The sequence below is a fragment of the Phascolarctos cinereus genome, unplaced genomic scaffold (assembly GCF_003287225.1).
Source record: "Phascolarctos cinereus isolate Bilbo 61053 unplaced genomic scaffold, phaCin_HiC Scaffold_726;HRSCAF=1367, whole genome shotgun sequence".
NCBI lineage: Eukaryota > Metazoa > Chordata > Mammalia > Diprotodontia > Phascolarctidae > Phascolarctos > Phascolarctos cinereus.
This window is the reverse complement of record NW_027556098.1, coordinates 119,557,871-119,576,244: the sequence shown is the minus strand read 5'-3', so window position 1 is coordinate 119,576,244 and position 18,374 is coordinate 119,557,871. Positions and strand designations below refer to the sequence as shown.

Genomic DNA, 18,374 nt, shown 5'->3' with positions numbered 1-18,374 from the left:
CAAATGAAATCTCATTCGAGCCTCACAACCTACAGGGTAGGTGATAGATGTTATTGCCATCAAACCCATCTGTTGGGCCTTATTTACTTTACTCCTCTTTCATTCAAGTTGGCCTTCTTCCTGTTTCTCATACATGCCATTCTTCCCTCCCCTCACCGCCTCCTATTGCCTAGATTGTACTCTCTTCTCATTTTTACTTCTTAGAATCTCTAATTTCCTTCAAAGATCAGCTCAGTCACTACGGGTCTTCCACGAGCCCATTTCCTCAACTCTTCCGCTCCTCACAAGTCTCCCGAAATTTGCCTTGCCCGATACTCTGTATACATTTTGTATTTTTTTTTTTTGACGTGTACGCCCATGGTCTCTCCTGATAAAATGCAAGCTCTCCGGGGAGCACGGACTTTTTGCCTTGGTGGCTCCAGGCCTTAGCACATAATAGGTGTTTAATAAATGCTTGATGGCGTAGTCCACCTCTGCAGCCGGGATGTGGGATGGGTCCGCGGACCTACGGGGAAGAAGAGTGGTCGGAAGGAGGGAAGGGGTTGAGTCCCAGCAGTCTGGGCTCCGGAGGGGCTCGCCATGGCCAGCAAGTCGCAGGGCTCCAGCAGCTTCTGCAGGCAGAAAAGCGCGCTTCAGAAAAGATTGCCGAAGCCCGCAGGCGAAAGCTTGAGAGACTGAAGCGGGCCAAGGAAGAAGCTCAGAATGAGGTGGAAAAGTACCGACTGAAGAGGGAAGAGGAATTTAAGGCCAAGGAACTTGAGACACTTGGGAGCCATAGCATGGACAGCGTCGAATTAGAGGAAGAAACCCAGGAGAAATTAAACTTAATCCAAGACCAGTACCAGAAGAACAAGGAGGCGACTGTGGAATTCCTGTTGGACTTGGTGTATCAAATTCAGCCCAAACCCCGTGAAACCAAACTCATTTTATAATTAGGGGAAAGAGAACGAAGGAGAGAAAGAAAAGGAAGGAAGGAAAGGATGAAGTAAGAAAGACCAAAGTCATTATACAATTAGGGAAAAGAAAGAGAAAGAAAGGAGAGAAAGAAAGGAAAGAAAGAAAGGAAAGGAAGGAAGGAAGAAAAGGAGGAAGAAAGAAAGAAAAAAAAAAGCAAGCCCATATTTCATAAGTTGGAGGTTCAGTTACCCTACTGTACAATGTGAAGTTTTAGCCATGTTGTAATTATATTCTTGTGTGGACACTTCAAATTACTTCTGTATAGTGTTCGGTATAGCATATCAACATTGTTGGAGACTAGAGAATCTGGCTACATACATGTTGAAAGCTCATCCAGAGATTTAATAATAGTCTTATCTCTTATTTCTTACTAACTCATATAATGAGTACAACTTTTTCTAGGCATTTTGTTGGTAAGCTGGAGAATGCCACACTACTTTTCTCAGTGGTCTTAGTGCAGGAGAAAATTCCTTAAAGAAAGAAGGAAGCTAACTAAATTCAAGGAGAGAAGAAAGGAGTTAAATTACTCAATTCTACGGGGCAATGCTACTCTGCTTTCCTAGTGGGTCTTAGTGCAGAAGAAAATTCATTAAAGAAAAAAAGTTTAAAAGAATATGCAGTTCTATGTAGCTTTCTAAAGGGCATAATTATTGTAAACATTAAGGAAACCTCGGGAAGTAAGTAAACGGGTAACCTTAAAATAGCTCCACCTGGATGGGGGTGAGTGAACAGCTATTTAGGATCTTTTGAGTTAACCTTGATGGAACAGAACCAACTGACAGAACTCAGGTGCCTAAAAATACCCTGTTACATTTAGTATAAGGATGGTCATTTGAAAGTAAAGATTCTTTAATATAAGTACTCCTTAGCTTGCATCTTTTCCTCTGGTTCACACTTTTTTAAACAAATAGTAAAAAAAAAAAAGTTCTTTAACCCAGCTGCTCTACAACATGTTGCTTGGGAAATTAGCAGTGCCCAAAGTTGTTTTTTTTTTCTAAGATACATGTGCATTGTGGGAAGCTTAGGAAGAAAAATAGTAGTTTTCCCTAATATTATTTGCCTTTTTTCAGAGGTTCCGCATAGAACTTATTTTGGATGTCTTATTTTCAAAGTAGCTTCTTTTCTAGTGTGCTAGATGTCTCAGGCCTCATGCTTCATGCTATCTTCAAGCATTTAAGTATCTTACATACATGTTGTGAACTTCCACTTGGTGCTCAGTGTTTTGTTGAGGCTGTAAGGCTAGATACAAAGAACATACCTGCCAACCTTCAGGGAACTCTTAAGGAGTTTACTCCTTTGCCGTGGTTAAACTTTTTAAACTGAGGTAGAGAGCACTGAGATTTATGGAGGGATTTGAATCAGAACCACATATTTCAGTGCTGATTCAGCCCCCCCATATTTTAGGGGAGGGCTGGTTATCACATTAGCAGCATCTTTGTAAATCTTAGGGATTTCAAAATTGTCACTGAAACTATTTAAATTGGGACATCAGAGGATTATAGGATTTTTTTTTTGGCTAGGCAATGGGGTTAAGTGACTTGCCCAGGGTCACACAGCTAGTAAGTGTTAGGTGTCTGAGGCCGACTTCAAGGCCGGTGCTCTATCCACTGTGCCACCTAGCTGCCCCGGTTTTAAGATTTGATAACTTTAGGTTAACCCTTAAGCATATATTTTCCAGTTCCCCTAGAGCAGGAGTGGGGAACTTTCTGGCCTCGAGGCACATGTGGCCCTGTGGGGCCTTTGACTGGAACCACAAAGGTGATTCTGTGAAGTGTGGATTCAGTCAAAGGGCCGCACTTGAGGACTTCCAGCCTCCGCCAAAGGTTCCCTACATCTGACCTAGAGTGAGTTCAACTAGGTAACCCTTTCCAGCTCTGACTCCTAGAAAGGACCCCACTATCTTAAACAAGTGTTGTATAAATCTGCCCGAGTCCATTGAAAGAACTCTGACGTAGTTTTGCCAATGGGATAGGGAAAGGGCCTGGACCTCAGTTTTTACTGATAGAAGGAACTCTGTGGTGAAAAAACTCTTACAAATACCAGTCAGCATCTTCACTGTGACTTAATAGTCCTCATCTATTTGCCAATAAGTTCCCCAGTCTTAGGCCTGTGAGAATTGACTCTTTCTCAAATGTATAGAGAAATGAGTCAAATTTATAAAAATATGATTGATAAATAGTCAAAGGATATGAACAGGCAGTTTCAGACAAAGAAACCAAAGCTATCTGTAGTCATATGAAAAATGCTCTAAATCACTATTGATTAGAGAAACACAAATTAAAACAACTCTGTGAGATATCACTTCACACCTATCAAATTGGCTAATAAGACAAAAAATGGAAAATGTGGATGTCGGATGGGATGTGTGAAAATTGGGATACTAATGCACTGTTAGTGGAGTTGTGAATGAATCCAACAATTTTGGAGAGCAATTTGGAACTATAACTGAAGGCCTATAAAACTGCATATCCTTGATCCAGCAATACTACTGCTAGGTTTATATTCCAAAGACAACCAGAAAAGGGGGAAAGGACCTATTTGTACAAAAAAAAATTTATAGCAGCTCTTTTTGTGGTGGCTAAGAAATGAAAATTGAGGGGATGCCCATCAACTGGGGGATACCTAAACAAGCTGTGTGTAATAGAATATTATTGTGCTATAAGAAAAGGCAAGCAGGATGATTTCAGGAAAACTTGAAAACACATTAAGTGATGCATAGCGAAGTGAACAGAATCAGGAGAACGTTATACACAGTAACAGCAACATTTTTCTATGGAGAATTGTGAATGACTTAGCTATTCTCAGAAATACAATGATTCAAAACTATCCTGAGGGACTAATGATGAAGCATGCTATCTGCCTCCAGAGAAAGAACTGATATTGTTTGAATACAGACTGAAGCATGCTATTTTTCACTTTCTTCCATATTTTTTTATTTTTATTCATCTCTTCTTGTACAAAATGACTAATATGGAAATGTTTTACATAATTGTGCATGTATAATCTGTATTTGATTGCTTATCATGGGGGGAGGAAAGGAAGGATAGAATTTAGAACTCAAAACTTTGTATAAAAATGATTTAAAATGGTTTGATTCATAGAATTTACATTGGCCTTTCTCACATTCTTACCTGTTGCCATTTGATAACTTTCATTTCTCTCTGTTTCACTTAAGTCTACTTTCTCTCAGAACACAACCCCACCCCCAGCATGACCCTGCTGTGAGCCTGTTCAGAAATTCCTGCCTTTCATGCCTCATCCTCTCCCTTTTCTGCCAAAAAGAAATCTAAAGAAAAGGCATCATATTCAATCTCTTCACCATGGCTCTGTACCTCTTTTCATAGTTGCTTTTCTCTTTAGTAGACTACAGTGCCCATTAAGCTGCCTTCTCACATGACCAATTTAAATAAATATAAATGCTTGTTAAATTGAATTAACTCTGATTAATTTAAATTTAAATTATTTAATTTTAAAAAGCTTTACTGCAGCAAAAGAGAAGTTAGAGGTGATACAAAGGTGACTTAGATACGTGACAAGGCAGAATGTGCTAAGTACTATATGGATCGAACAGAAGTGCTATTGAAAACCAAAGGCAGGAGAAGGTGTTTCTAGCTGGACTGGCAAGAGAAGGCTTCATGCAGAAGTCAGCATATGAGCTGGACTCTGAAAGATCAGTCAGTAAGTAAGTGCCAGGCACTGGGATAGGCCCTGGAGATGCAAATGCTGAGAATGGATAGGATTTAATTAGAGAGACTGAGAGAGGAAAGCCTTCCAGCTAGATCTTTACTGCTAGGAGTCCTCTTTGAGCCTCAGTCCTGTCCATCTGTTTTTACTTCCCTGTGACTTGGCACAGTTCTGCCTCACTTAAATCCAATTCATTTGCAAGTCATGGCATCACCTTCCTGATGTCATGGTCCTCTTCCAGAATGAAAGACAAACAACGACCTCCCCATGAGTCCCAGCTTCCTCCTGGTGGCCAGGCTTCTAACTGATCCTGCATTCAGAATAGATGATCCACTTCTAAGGTGGAAATCCAGGCCTAGGGAAAGGAAGCCAGAGGTTTGAAAGCCCTAGTGCAAAGAACACTTGGTTAGAGGCCAAAAAAACTTCAGCTTGGCACAGAGGATAGAGCCCCAGGCCTGGAGTCAGAGAGAGCTGAGTCCAAATCCAGACTCATACACTAACTAGTTGCATAACCCTGGACAAATCACTTAAACTTTGCCTCAGTTTCCTCCTCTGTAAAAGGAGGATAATAACCATACCTACTTTGTAGGGTTGCTGTGAAGACCAAATGAGATAATAATTGTAAAGTGCTTAGTACAGTGGCTGGCATTTAGTAAACACTATATAACTGTTATTACTTCTGAATCATAGAATGTTAGAGCTGGGAGGGTCTAACATAGGGGTCACCTCATCTACTCTCCTTCTATAGATTAGGAAATCCTGGGAGATATCACTTAGTCTCTTTATGCCTCAATTTCTCATTTGTAAAAGAAAGAGAATAATTCTTGGCCTGTTTTGCTCACAGAGAGGGGGTGAAGTCCCTTAAGATGCCCTCTGTGAAAGTATCATCTGATACTCTTAGAGGAATTACTTAGAGAAAAAAGCAGATACCTGATCCCCACTTGCGCCAGCATAAATTTCAGGACGGGTTCAAGGGAAGGGGTAAAGACTTAGAAAATATTGAGAGATATTTAATAACGAGACAAAAAAAAACAAGACTCAAGTTGATGAAAAATGATATGAAATTATTTGGGCATGGTAGAGGGAGGTAAAGGAATAGGGATTAAAGGAGAAACCTAGAAGAAGGAGGGGTGGGCAACAGAAGGGGATTCTGGGTAGGTCCTTATATTTTCCTCTCTCCTTCCTAGGAATACAATACATTCTATGGGGAAAAAAACAGATTCCTGAAAGAAGTGGAGTCTCAGATTCTAAAATCTACTGGGATCCAGTATGAGGCCAGATGGACCCTGAAGATCACATGGGTTAAAGCTCCTCCATACCCAGCCCAAAGAATATCTGGGGTAAGCAGAAAGACTCAGAAAGCTCCCTGTATAGCGATCTGAAAAGAAGCATTCAAGAACCTTTAGGGGAGAGAGGTCTCCCAAAACTCTCCTCAAGTAAGAAAGCTTAATATAATGTGTTCTTAAAAATTTTCCAGAGAAAGAGATTCAACCAAAACTACTTAGTAACATACTCCGGGGAGTCATAGGCCTTACAGACAGGAAATTCTTTGCAGTACCTAGCCTAAGTTCAGTCATTCATTCCAATATTTATTGCAAAATAGTCTTGTATCAGGCACAAGCTAAGAGCTGTGAATACCAAGATGTATCTGTGAGGTACTTTAAGAAATATCTCATCCTCACTACTGCAATTTCTTTTATCTTCTTTTAAACCAAAGAATAGTAGATCACCATTTTATGTACAATATATCTGAGGAGGCTGATCAAGCTCTCCTTTAACTTTCTCTTATTCCTAATAATAAACTTAAATCCCTTTAATTATATCCTGTAAACCATCTTTTCTAACTTTAAACTGTAATATAGAATAATTTTTCTCACCTCCTGGAAATGAGTTATAAAGAAGGCAATTTCTAGTTTATAAAGTGCTTTGAGACAGCCATGGATGAAAATTTCTCTAAAGACCCAAATGAGTTGATGACAAATACATATACATATATGTATGTATGTATGTATGTATATATGTATATGTATATATGTCTGTGTGTGTATGTGTGTGTGTGTGTGTGTGTGTGTGTGTGTGTATTTCTCATCACTGCTTGGCCTAAAATACTAGGTATGTTAGGGGGCAGAGGGAAGGGTGATATTTAACACAACGTCTGTGCAATATAGAGAAAGTTGACTACCCACTGAGTGTCTATATGTTTACCCCAAACTTCTAGGACAACACCTTCCAGGCCATCCTCACAACTGATGGGAGCTGCTCTTTCGCCCTGATCCTTTACCAGAATGGTGGAATGAGGTGGGCTGTGCCCCCATCCTCAGCAGCTGATGTTCTCATAGGCTTCTCCAGGTAGCATGGGGAAGGTGGCTGTCACTTCAGTTTGTCATACTTGATTCTAAGAAAGGACATAGAACATTGTTTCAAATATGTAGATATTCATGACTTCCTTACCCTACCCTCCATCCCCCACATAACATAGATGCCTCTTACTCATATTGACTCAAATTCAATTCAGCAAACGTTTATTAGGCATCTACTATGTGCTAGGCACTGGGGACACAGAGACAAAAATAAAAGCAGCCCTTCCCCTCAAGGAGCGTACATTCTACTATGGGATACAACATATATACAGATAAATAAATGTAAAATATATGCAAAGTAAATGGGCAAGAAGGCAAATGCCCTTTATTTTTTTATATACTTTTTTTTCCTATTGGGAGGGAGAATGAAAGAGGGAGGCCTGACAAGATGTCTCAGTGAGGTAATTTGTATCCAAAACAGTAGAGTGCTGAGTTCCTCCTGCCCTCCCCTGATTTGCCTTCTAAGGTCCCTTCTCAGTCCCTTTCTGGGAAAGACACAATCAGGCTCAGTCTCATTTTTTTCTGCTGTCTTTCTTCCCTGGGCTCCTGACTGAATGAATTTCTATATTCCCTATGTAAGTACTAGGGTTATGGATCAGACTCCTCACAGTGCCTAGCGTAGGGCTCTGTCCAGGGAACACACAGTATAGCCCCTAACATTAGCAGGCACTGCAATCTCAGGTTCTTTCCTTTGCTCCCAGTGGAGATGGATTTTTCTTCAATGATCCCCTGACCTCAAGGCCCCCAGAGGAGAAATATCGTCCAGATCAGGTCAAAGGTTCTGAAACAGGTAACAGAATTACCTTCATTTTATTCACATACCTTCCAAAAAAAGAATAGATACAGAGCATATATGTAGCTAGCAATTTTGGTCCCCAAACCAAATATCAAGAAATTTCAGAGCTTAAATCAATTTTGTAGTTCATGATATGAAAATAATATTAGAATTGAGACAAATTCAGTTGAGCAGGAGGAGAAATTGGTTACTATGTGGCTCACAGAGAGGTATTGTTAACAAATGTAGTGTGCTATCTGGTAGCTTATTTTAACTAATAATTTTGCTAACCAGTTACTAAGCTCAGTTGTTTCTGTGCTGTTGAAGAAGTATATTTTATACCCTCTGAACTTTGGTGTCATAGAACAAAGTTCTGATCATCCCAGCCTAGTTGGAACTCTGTAGTAGGGCATGTATTTTCCAAGTTCGCTAGCCTCTTTTCCCATATCCTTTGCCCACCCTGATCCCCCAACCTTCAAATCGATCAGGACTTGGACTGCATGGTGTCATGGTTACCTCTAGAAGATAATTTTTCCTAGAAGAACATCCTTCGGGGAGCCTAGAGCACTTACAAATGTAAAACACTGTAAGCTGGACTCTGTGAGGGCATGGAATTGGGGGGCAGGGAAGAGATGGGGCAAGGGCACAGTCGATTTCCCTTGTGTCCTGAATCCGTATTGTCCTGTATTTGGAGGTAAAGATCTTTGGCATCTGGACTCCAAATTTCTCTAAGATCTTGGCTTATAGTTCAAGCACCCAGTTGTACCAGCTGGGAAATGACTGGTCTCAGCTCTAGGGAATTTAGGGACACATCAAATTCCTAATGCAGAAGATTCACAACAGACTTCCTGACCCGGTAACCCACAGCCTCATTCCTGCCCTGACCTACTGGGCTCTTTTCTTGGTAGCTTCTAAGTTTTTATCCCTGTCTGGATGGATATGCTGGGGTAAGTAAAGCCTCCTTGACATAATCTTCTTCATGCTTATTTCTGACATTCTTGGAGGGATTCCCAAAAAGGATGTGTTGAGTCACTTACTATCTTTGTGAGCTTGGACAAGTCATTTAAGCTACTGGGGCCTGAGTTATCTCATATCTAAAATAAAAGAATTGGACTAAATGACCTCTGAAATCCCTTCCACTTCTAAATCTATAATCTTTTTGATCCTATGAGAAGATCCCAAGCTGTGCAGTGAAGGAAAACAAGGCAAAAGACTAGTATGGGGAATGGGGCATATTTTTAAATTATCAATTGTCCCTAAAAACCCCAAAGAAACCAAACAATGGCTGTGACCTGGTCTAAACCTCCCCTCTGTCTCGTTCCCTACCTTCCACCCCAGGCTACAGGGGTTTTCAGATATACAAGTTACAAAGAGAGTGGGAAATCCGACCAAACTACCGCTTGAAGTGTCTGCAGTGGCTGAAGCAGAACCCAATGAGAGGATGGAACTGGAACCTGTTTTGTCCTTGCTCCTGGCAGCAGGGCCTATGGGACCTAAGATTTCAACCAATTAGAACAGGTGATACCCTCTCCCCATCTCCTCCTGAACTCTTTATCCTGCAGTTCCATCTCCCTACTCTCTCTCCCTCCTCTCCAACCGTCATTCTTCCCTTCTTTCTCCTTTCCCCAGTCCTTCTTGCAACAGCTTCTTTGCCCTGCCCTAGATCCCCAGTTCCTCCCAAGGAATTCAAACTAAACTATTATCGAAGAAAAAATATTAATACTGCCCTCTGGCTTTTAGACACAAGTCTGGAAGAAATGATTTGCTTCCACACTATTCTAAATCTGAGCATTTCTAGTGTAGAGAAATACCCAAACTGACATGATCTCCTTACCCCACTCCCACACAATTTGAAGTAACATTTATAGGAATCTTGAATCAGAAAAATAGTCATAATATGATAAAATATAGTTTGTGATGAGCCTTCTGTTCCATAATGGAACAATAATCATTTAATCTTCTCCAAAGACTGCCCGATTCTTTTCTTTGACCACACCCCTCCATAGTGGGGTCAAATTCTATAGTGGTGATCAATTCTATAGTGGGTTCTATAGTGATCTACCCTAACCACTCCAGAGTGAGGGAAAGAGGGTGATACTTTTAGTGGGTCATAACTCTTAACCCTGTAGGAAATGGAGAAGACAGTGATCTTAACTGGAAATAAGGGATTTCTTGTTCTAATTTTGTTTACCGTTCTTAACCCATTTTTCTAAGACCTTGGCTTTTGTTCTTGACCTTTTATACACTCTCCTAAAGGGGAAAGTCTGGAAAAGGACTTTAGATTTGAGGAATATTTATTTCTTAGTGTTTTCAATTGAAGTAAAATGATTTAATTGCTTCCATACTCTCTCACTTTCCAAGTCCCCCAACCTCTCCCCCATTCCCAATTCCCCAGGGAAGTAGGAAGTAGGATCCCAGGTTTGGGAATTACGTTTGCCACCCAACTGTCACCCTCACCAAAACCACCCAGAGCTGGGGTTTGAGCAGGGCTGGGGCTTGTTGCAGGCTGGACCAACAGAAGGCAGCTCTGCAGCTTTTCTTCCTGGCGAGGGAGCATCTGCTGTGTGTATGGTAACTGGGGAGAGCTTCGTGATGGCTGGAGTGTCCGCAACCCTTGGGACCTTGGTGAGTGCGCCTTCTCTGGTCTGACCAGACCTTTCCCAACCCCACCTCCACTTCATAAACCTCCGCTCTTCCTAGGAAGGTTCTATTCCTGTCCTTTAAATATAGAGCTTTCTAGCCCTTCGCTCTTTCATCCTTGCCTGTCATCAGCTCAGAACTAGGAAAGAAAGAAAGAAAGAAAGAAAGAAAGAAAGAAAGAAAGAAAGAAAGAAAGAAAAGAAAGAAAGAAAGAAAAGAAAGAAAGAAAGAAAGAAAGAAAGAAAGAAGAAGGAAGGAAGGAAAGAAGGAAGGAAGGAAGGAAGGAAGGAAGGAAGGAAGGAAGAAGGAAGGAAGGGAAGGAAGGAAGGAGGAAGGAAAGAAGGAAGGAAGGGAGGGAGGGGGAAGGGAGGAGAAGAGAGGAAGGAGGAAGGAAGGGAGGAAGGAAGGAAGGAAGGAAGAAGGAAGGAAGGAAGAGAGGAGAGGAGAGGAGAGGAGAGGAGAGGAGAGGAGAGGAGAGGAAGAGGAGAGGAGAGGAGAGAGAGGAGAGGAGAGGAGAGGAGAGGAGAGGAGAGGAGAGGAGAGGAGAGGAGAGGAGAGGAGAGGAAGGAAAGGAAAGGAAAGGAAGGAAAGGAAAGGAAAGGAAAGGAAAGGAAAGGAAAGGAAAGGAAAGGAAAGGAAAGGAAAGGAAAGGAAAGGAAGGAGGGAGGAAGGAAGGAGGGAGGAAGGGAAGGAAGGAAGGAAGGAAGGAAGGAAGGAAGGAAGGAAGGAAGGAAGGAAGGAAGGAAAGAAGGAAGGAAGGAAGGAAGGAAGGAAGGAAGGAAGGAAGGAAGGAAGGAAGGAAGGAAGGAAGGAGGAAGGAAGGGAAGGAGGGAAGGAAGGGAAAGGAAGGGGGAAGGGGGAAGGAGGGAAGGAAGGGGGAAGGGGGAAGGAGGGAAGGAAGGAAGTGTTTTCCCAGTCTAGAGAGTCAACTGCCCTCAGAGTTCAGACCCCGACCAGCCCTTCAGAGGGGAAAATTAGAGTCACCATTTAGGGTCATAGGTTGGAACCTAGTCCGTCACTGGGTCAGCTGTCCACTGATAATCTCATATTTTAGAATATAAGATCCCCGGGCACTTAATAAATGCTTGTTGATTGATTGATTAATCTATACATTCAACAATTGAATGGGTCATTTTAAAATAGATAGAACATGAAAACCAATTTGCTTTGTGATAACCAATTTTTTTTAAACATATACAAAAAGTATTAAAAGGGAAAAAATAGTAACAGCTGGTGTGTATATAACATTTAAAGTTCTTTACAAACACCTCATTTGGTATTCATAATCACATTGTAAGGTAGATATAATTTTTAAAATTCCATTTTGCAAATGAGGAACCTGAGATAAAATAACAAAGTCATGTGGCTAGAAAGTTGAGGAAACTGAGGCTTAGAAGAGGAAGCACAGGAGATGGAGCAATGTGACCTTTGGGGAGGTTTCCTGATCTGCGCAGGCTTTTCATTTCCTTGTCTTTAAAATTAGTGGATTGGACTAGCTGGCCTCTGGGATCCTCTCCAAAAGGTCACGTGACTGTTAAGTATCTGAAGCAGAATTTGAACCTGGGTCTTCCTAACTCCATATCTAGCTCTGTTGCTCCTATACCCTGATTCCTCTAAAATGAGTACCTCTAGAATTGTTTTAAAGTTGTAATGGTTGATGTATTTTGAAATTTTTTTTATTTTAAAGATTACTACTGAATACAGTGGAACAAGCTCTGACTCTGGAATTAGAAGTTCTGTGTTCAAATCCTACCTCTGACACTAACTACCTATATGACCTTGGGCAAGTCATTTCACTTTCCTGGGCCTCAGTTTCCTCATCTGTAAAATGAAGGGATTTGGACTTCATAGCCTCTAAAATCCCTTTATAGGTCTAGGTCCATAATCCTATAATAGTTTTTAGGTTCCCAAGTATGTATTTTTTGCCTGGCTCCCCTAGTACCAGAGCCACTTCTGCACTATCTCAGGGGCAATGCTTCCCAGATAATGAGTCCTCTTCCTAGTGTTTGAGGTGGCAATAACTCACCCCACTCCATCCCTAGGCAAAATCCTCCCACAGTTGTAAGGGGAACTCCAAGCCCAAGGACACCAGCTTCTGTCCCTCTCTTCTTCTATCCTCAGTGAATTTGCCCTTGAAAGTTCTCACCTTGAGGTCAATCTGGTAGTCTGTGTGTTCTGTACATGGCCTAGAAAGGGGTAGGGGCCTAGTTAAGGTGCACTGTATCTGCCTGTTTACAAGCTACAAGTAGGATGAAAGCAAATGAGCCATATCCCTGGAAGTCAAGGCTCTATAGATTATAAAGAAAATTTCTAAAGTTTAAAGTTTGTTTCAGAATTTCTTACCTCCAAACGTTATTGGCCTGGCCATCACCCTAAGGCCAGTTCTTTCTGTTGGCCCATCAGTGTTGCTATCTATATATGGAGAAGGAAATGGCAAACCACTCTAGTATCTTTGTCAAGAAAACTCCAAAAGGGGTCCCAAAAAGTCAGACACAGCTGAAAAACAGCTGCCGATATAACTTTGTACTGCCATGCATGTTTTCTCCTGAAACCAATATGTCTTCCAAGCATGTGCTCAACCTTCCAAGTCAGGGGTCAGCAATCTTGCCTCTTGCTACGCTATGAAATTTTGCTCTCTCTCTTTTTTTTTTTAAGTGAGGCAATTGAGGTTAAGTGACTTGCCAGAGTCACACAGCTAGGAAGTATTATGTGTCTGAGGCTGGATTTGAACTCAGGTCCTCCTGACTTTAGGGCCAGTGCTCTATTCACTGCACCACCTAGCTGCCCCTTGCTCTGTCTTTCACAAGGAATGCAAGTACCCCTAAGCACCTATAAAAACATAATTCGATGCATATGTGTAGCCTATATCAGATTGTGAGCTCTCTCGGGGAAGGAGGGAAAGGGGGAGAGGGAGAAAAACTTAAAACTCAAAAGTTTATGGAAGTGACTATTGATAAATCAAAATAAATTAATAAAAAAAACCATTATTTCATGATTCCAGCTGAGCTCAGATCATTTGTATATGACTCTTCTCATGGGTGGAGAGAGAAACTTCAGGCTATATGCCTGCAGTGAAGGGCAAAGTTGTCACAAGAGCTTTGGACATAAAAGATTCAATAATCTCTTTCCTTCCTGCTTTTAGAGAGGACGCGCCCTATTCTAGACTCACCTCAGGGATTTCAGGGAGAGAATAGACTTTGGAAGGCAGGCTTTTAGGGGAAAGCCAGCTCCTCAGGCAATATGACTGCTGCTTGCTAAAGTCTACTCTCTCTCCAAAGTTCTTTGTGAAAAGGGTCTAGAAGAAAGCTATCAAACACTGGTCTACAACTCTCCTGATAACTCTATTATCAGTTTAAAATATAATTCGGAAATGTTTAGCAAAATAAATAAAAATACAATAGAATAGGATGATGATGATATATGGTTTTCTAAGTTAATATGCTGCCACAAGGAACGTTATATACAGTTTAGTGGCTCCATTTCAGGTTGAGTTTGACTAATCTAAAGCAACCTACATCTTCTCCTCCCAAAAGGCAGAAAAATATCTCTCTTCTCTAAAGCTGTCTGGCCCACTGCAGCCCTCACACAGACACAGCCAAGTCAGTGGAGTCCTTTTTCTCCCCACCAGTGGAGAATAGCATGCAAATGCTCCAGGCTTGACTTTTTTGTTGTTCAGTCATTTCAGTCATGTTGGACTCTTCCTGAGGGGTTTTCTTGGCAAAGATACTAGAGTGATTTGCTATTTCCTTCTACAGCTCATTTTACAGATGAGGAAACTGAGGCAAGCAGGGTTAAGTGACTTATCCAAGGTCACATAACTAGAAGTGTCTGAGGCTGGATTTGAACTCGAGGAAATGAGTCTTCCTCACTCCAGGCTGGGCACTCTATCCCCTATGCCACCTACCTACCCAGTCAGCCTTGGCTAAATTATACAAATTATACTGCTCTGATCTACCAAGGGCTTGTAAATTCACTGACGTGTGTTCTTCCTTCCACTAATGCAGATAACAATCCTTCTACAATTAAGTAGATGATCTCCAGTAGTTACTTGACTGAAAAACCACATCACCCTGAGACTAATTTGCTAATGAGCGTCACTGAATGTAGCTAAATGGATTCTTGGACAAGAGTCCATGAGCAGGACCAACTCCAAACATTTTCAGTATGTTGGGACTTGAAAGAGCTTGTATTTCCCGGCATAGCCTCAGAAGGCACTCTGTCATTCCATGCCTCAAGGATGAGACAGAGGAGGACTTTGGGGGATATAGTATCTACAGGCTGTAGTTGTGTAGTACTTTCTACTATTTGAAAGTGCAGCTAGGTGGCACAGTGGACAGGGTGTTGGGCTTGGAGTCAGGAAGACTCATCTCAATCAGTTCAAATCCAGCCTCAAACTTCCTAGCTGAATGACCCTGGGCAGGTCACTTAACCTTGTTTGCCTCAGTTACAAGTACATAAAAAATATGTACCAGATAAAGAAAAATATATATATATTTTTTTCTTTATCTTGTATACACACACACACACATATACATACACACACACACACACACACACACACACATATATATATATATATATATATATATATATATACATATATATATAAATACATAAAGAGAGAGAGTAGTTAGATACAAGGTAGTTTGGAGGGAAAGACACTAGTAGTTGGGAGTGTCATTCAGAAGATGGTACTTGAGCTGCATCTTAAAGGAAGCCATGAAGTGAAGGTAAAAAGGGAGCACATTCCACATATGGGGGATGACCAATGCAAAGGGAAGGAGATGGAAGATGGATGGAGGGTAATGTTTAAGAAGTAGGCCAGTTTGTCTGAATTGCAGAATGTGGGAGGGAGTGATGCTCAATGAACCCATAAAGATAGATTGGAGCTAGGTGGTATAGGGCTTAAAAGCTAAAGAAGGAAGTATATATTTTATCCTCAAGGCAATAGGAAATCCCTAGAGTTGATTGAGTAAGGGAGCTTAACATAATGAAAAGAACACCCAGATTCAAATTAACTGGATTTGAACCCTGGCTTGGTCATTTATTTTTTATGTGACTTTAAGTAGTCATTCTTGGCCCCACTTTCTTCACTAGATGATCTAGTCTTGGACTAGACTTAAGGTTTCTTCCAGCTCCAAATCCTATGACCCCCTCAAATCATATCAAGTATTCCTTTTTTACCCATGCTTAGGGCCTATAGGCAGGAAGTGGTGCCCAGAGAGAGTGCCATGAACTTACCTAAGCTCACACTGGTCTTCTCTCCTGGATTCTCCAAATTCATTTCCCCTCTGAGCAAGATGTTGTTCTCAACAGAGCAAGAAGAGGAGGCTCAAAACTGGTGCTGCCGGTGGAATGACAAGCCATTCTTGTGTTACCTGTACCAGCAGAAGAGGCCTCCCGTCAGCTGTATAGGGTATAGGCCCCCTCGACCTGGTAAGGCTGCTGGGCTCTGGCCAAAGGGGTTGGAACTAAGGGATATCCTTGATGCAATGAAACCACTTGAAGTCAGGGCAGGGGAGGGGACCACGGACAGGCTCTCTACCCCTGGCTACTGCCCAGGCCTTGGCATTGTCATGCCAATGTGGTCCCCCCAACTTTTCCAGCCTGGATGTTTGGAGATCCCCATATCACCACCCTGGATGGTGCCAGCTACACCTTCAATGGATTGGGAGACTTTCAGCTGGTTCAGGCCGGAGATGGAAACTCCTCCTTCCTGCTGCATGGACGGACAGCCAAGATGGAGTCAGCCCAAGCAACCAAATTTGTTGCCTTTGCTGCTCACTACCAGTCCAACCTCATAAACAACACAGTGCGTGAGACTGAACTTTCCATCTCCCCGCAGATAACTCTCTTAGGTTCCTCTAGCCCACAAGGACCTCTCTCGAAAGACAATAGCTCAGTAGAGAGGAAAAGGCAATGGAGAAGGAAGGGAAAAAGGGAAAAGGGAGGAGGGAAAGGGGGAGAATGCCCAGCATTAGGACAGCTGGACTCCTTTTGTGGATTGGGCTCCAAGTGTGATCTTGGGAAATAAAATTATATGAGATATATAGATAGCATTTATATAGCACTTTAAGATTTGCAAAACACAACACAATTACAAAACACTTTTCACACAAATAAAATCAGATCTAAATAATTGGAAAGACATCAGTTGCTCATGGGTAGGCCGAGCTGATATAATAAAAATGACAATCTTACCTAAGCTAATTTACTTATTCAGTGCCATACCAATCAAACTACCAAGAAATTATTTTATAGAGTTAGAAAAAATAATAACAAGATTCATTTGGAAAAACAAAAGGTCCAGAATATCAAAGGAACTAATGAAAAGAAATGCAGGGGAAGGTGGCCTAGCAATTCCAGATCTTAAATTGTATTATAAAGCAGCAATCATCAAAACTGGTACTGGCTAAGAAATAGGGAGGTGGATCAGTGGAATAGGTTAAATATGCAAGACACAGTAGTCAATGACTATAGTAATCTATTATTTGATAAACCCAAAGACCCCAGCTTCTGGGATAAGAACCCACTCTTTGAAAAAAACTGCTGGGAAAACTGGAAAAGAGTATGGCAGAAACTAGGCATAGACCCAAATCTCACACCATATACCAAAATAAAGTCAAAATGGGTTCATGACTTAGATATAAAGGCTGATACCATAAGTAAACTGGGAGAACAAGGAATAGTTTACCTATCAGATCTATGGAGAACAGAAGAATTCATGACCAAACAGGAGATAGAGAACATTATGAAAAGCAAAATGGATAATTTTGATTACATTAAATTGAAAAGTTTTTGCACAAACAAAGCCAATGCAACTAAGATTAGAAGGAAGGTAGAAAATTGGGAAAGAATTTTTACAACCAGTCTCTCTGATAAAGGCCTCATTTCTAAAATATATAGAGAATTAAGACAAATTTATAAGAACACAAGCCATTCCCCAATTGATAAATGGTCAAAGGATATGAACAGACAGTTCTCAGATGAAGAAATTAAAGCCATCTATAGTCATATGAAAAAATGCTCTAAATCGTTATTGATTAGAGAAATGCAAATCAAAACAACTCTGAGGTACCACATCACACCTATCAGATTGGCCAACATGACAAAACAGGAAAATGATAAATGTTGGAGAAGATGTGGGAAAATTGGAACACTAATACATTGTTGGTGGAGTTGTGAAATGATCCAACCATTTTGGAGAACAATTTGGAACTATGCCCAAAGGGCTACAAAAATGTGCATACCCTTTGATCCAGCAATAGCGCTTCTAGGGCTATATCCCAAAGAGATCAAACAAATGGGAAAAGGACCCACATGTACAAAAATATTCATAGCAGCTCTTTTTGTGGTGGCAAAGAATTGGAAATTGAGAGGATGCCCATCAATTGGGGAATGGCTGAGCAAGTTGTGGTATATGAATGTAATGGAATACTATTGTGCTATAAGAAATGATGAACAGGCTGACTTCAGAAAAACCTGGAAAGACTTATATGGTCTGATGCTGAGTGAAGTGAGCAGAACCAAGAGGACTTTGCACACAATAACAGCCATGTTATGCAATGACTAAGATTGTTAAACTGAACCTTTCTCAGCATTACATGGATCTAAGACATCTCCAGAGGCCTTGGGATGGAAAAGGCTGTCCACATCCAAAGAAAGAACTATGGAAGTCAAATCGCTCTCACTTATTTTTACCTTCTGTTGAGTTTTGTTTCATCTTTCTGATGGTTCCTCCTATTGGTTTTAATTTTTACTTACAACTTCACTAATGTGAAAATATGTTTAATGGGTATGCAAATGTAAAGTCTATATCAGATTGTGTCGCATCTTGGGGAGGGTGGGGGAGAGGAAGGGGAGAAAAATTTTCAACTCAAAAGCATATGGAAGTGATTGTTGATAAATCAAAATAAATTAATAAAATTTAAGAAAAAGGATTTGAAAAACACTATATA

At 41.1% G+C, this 18,374-nt stretch overlaps 1 protein-coding gene across 1 annotated transcript in view; it reads left to right on the top strand.

The window, feature by feature from the left end:
• The window catches only part of MUC4 (mucin 4, cell surface associated), a 69,160-nt gene that overhangs the window by 17,318 nt on the left and 33,468 nt on the right, over window positions 1-18,374 (top strand). Inside the window, exons 10-16 of the mRNA XM_078146142.1 lie at window positions 5,829-5,981; window positions 6,860-6,990; window positions 7,703-7,791; window positions 9,115-9,294; window positions 10,282-10,401; window positions 15,733-15,852; window positions 16,023-16,228. Of these exons, the coding sequence (XP_078002268.1) occupies window positions 5,829-5,981; window positions 6,860-6,990; window positions 7,703-7,791; window positions 9,115-9,294; window positions 10,282-10,401; window positions 15,733-15,852; window positions 16,023-16,228 (999 nt within the window). The remainder of the gene's footprint in view (window positions 1-5,828; window positions 5,982-6,859; window positions 6,991-7,702; window positions 7,792-9,114; window positions 9,295-10,281; window positions 10,402-15,732; window positions 15,853-16,022; window positions 16,229-18,374) is intronic.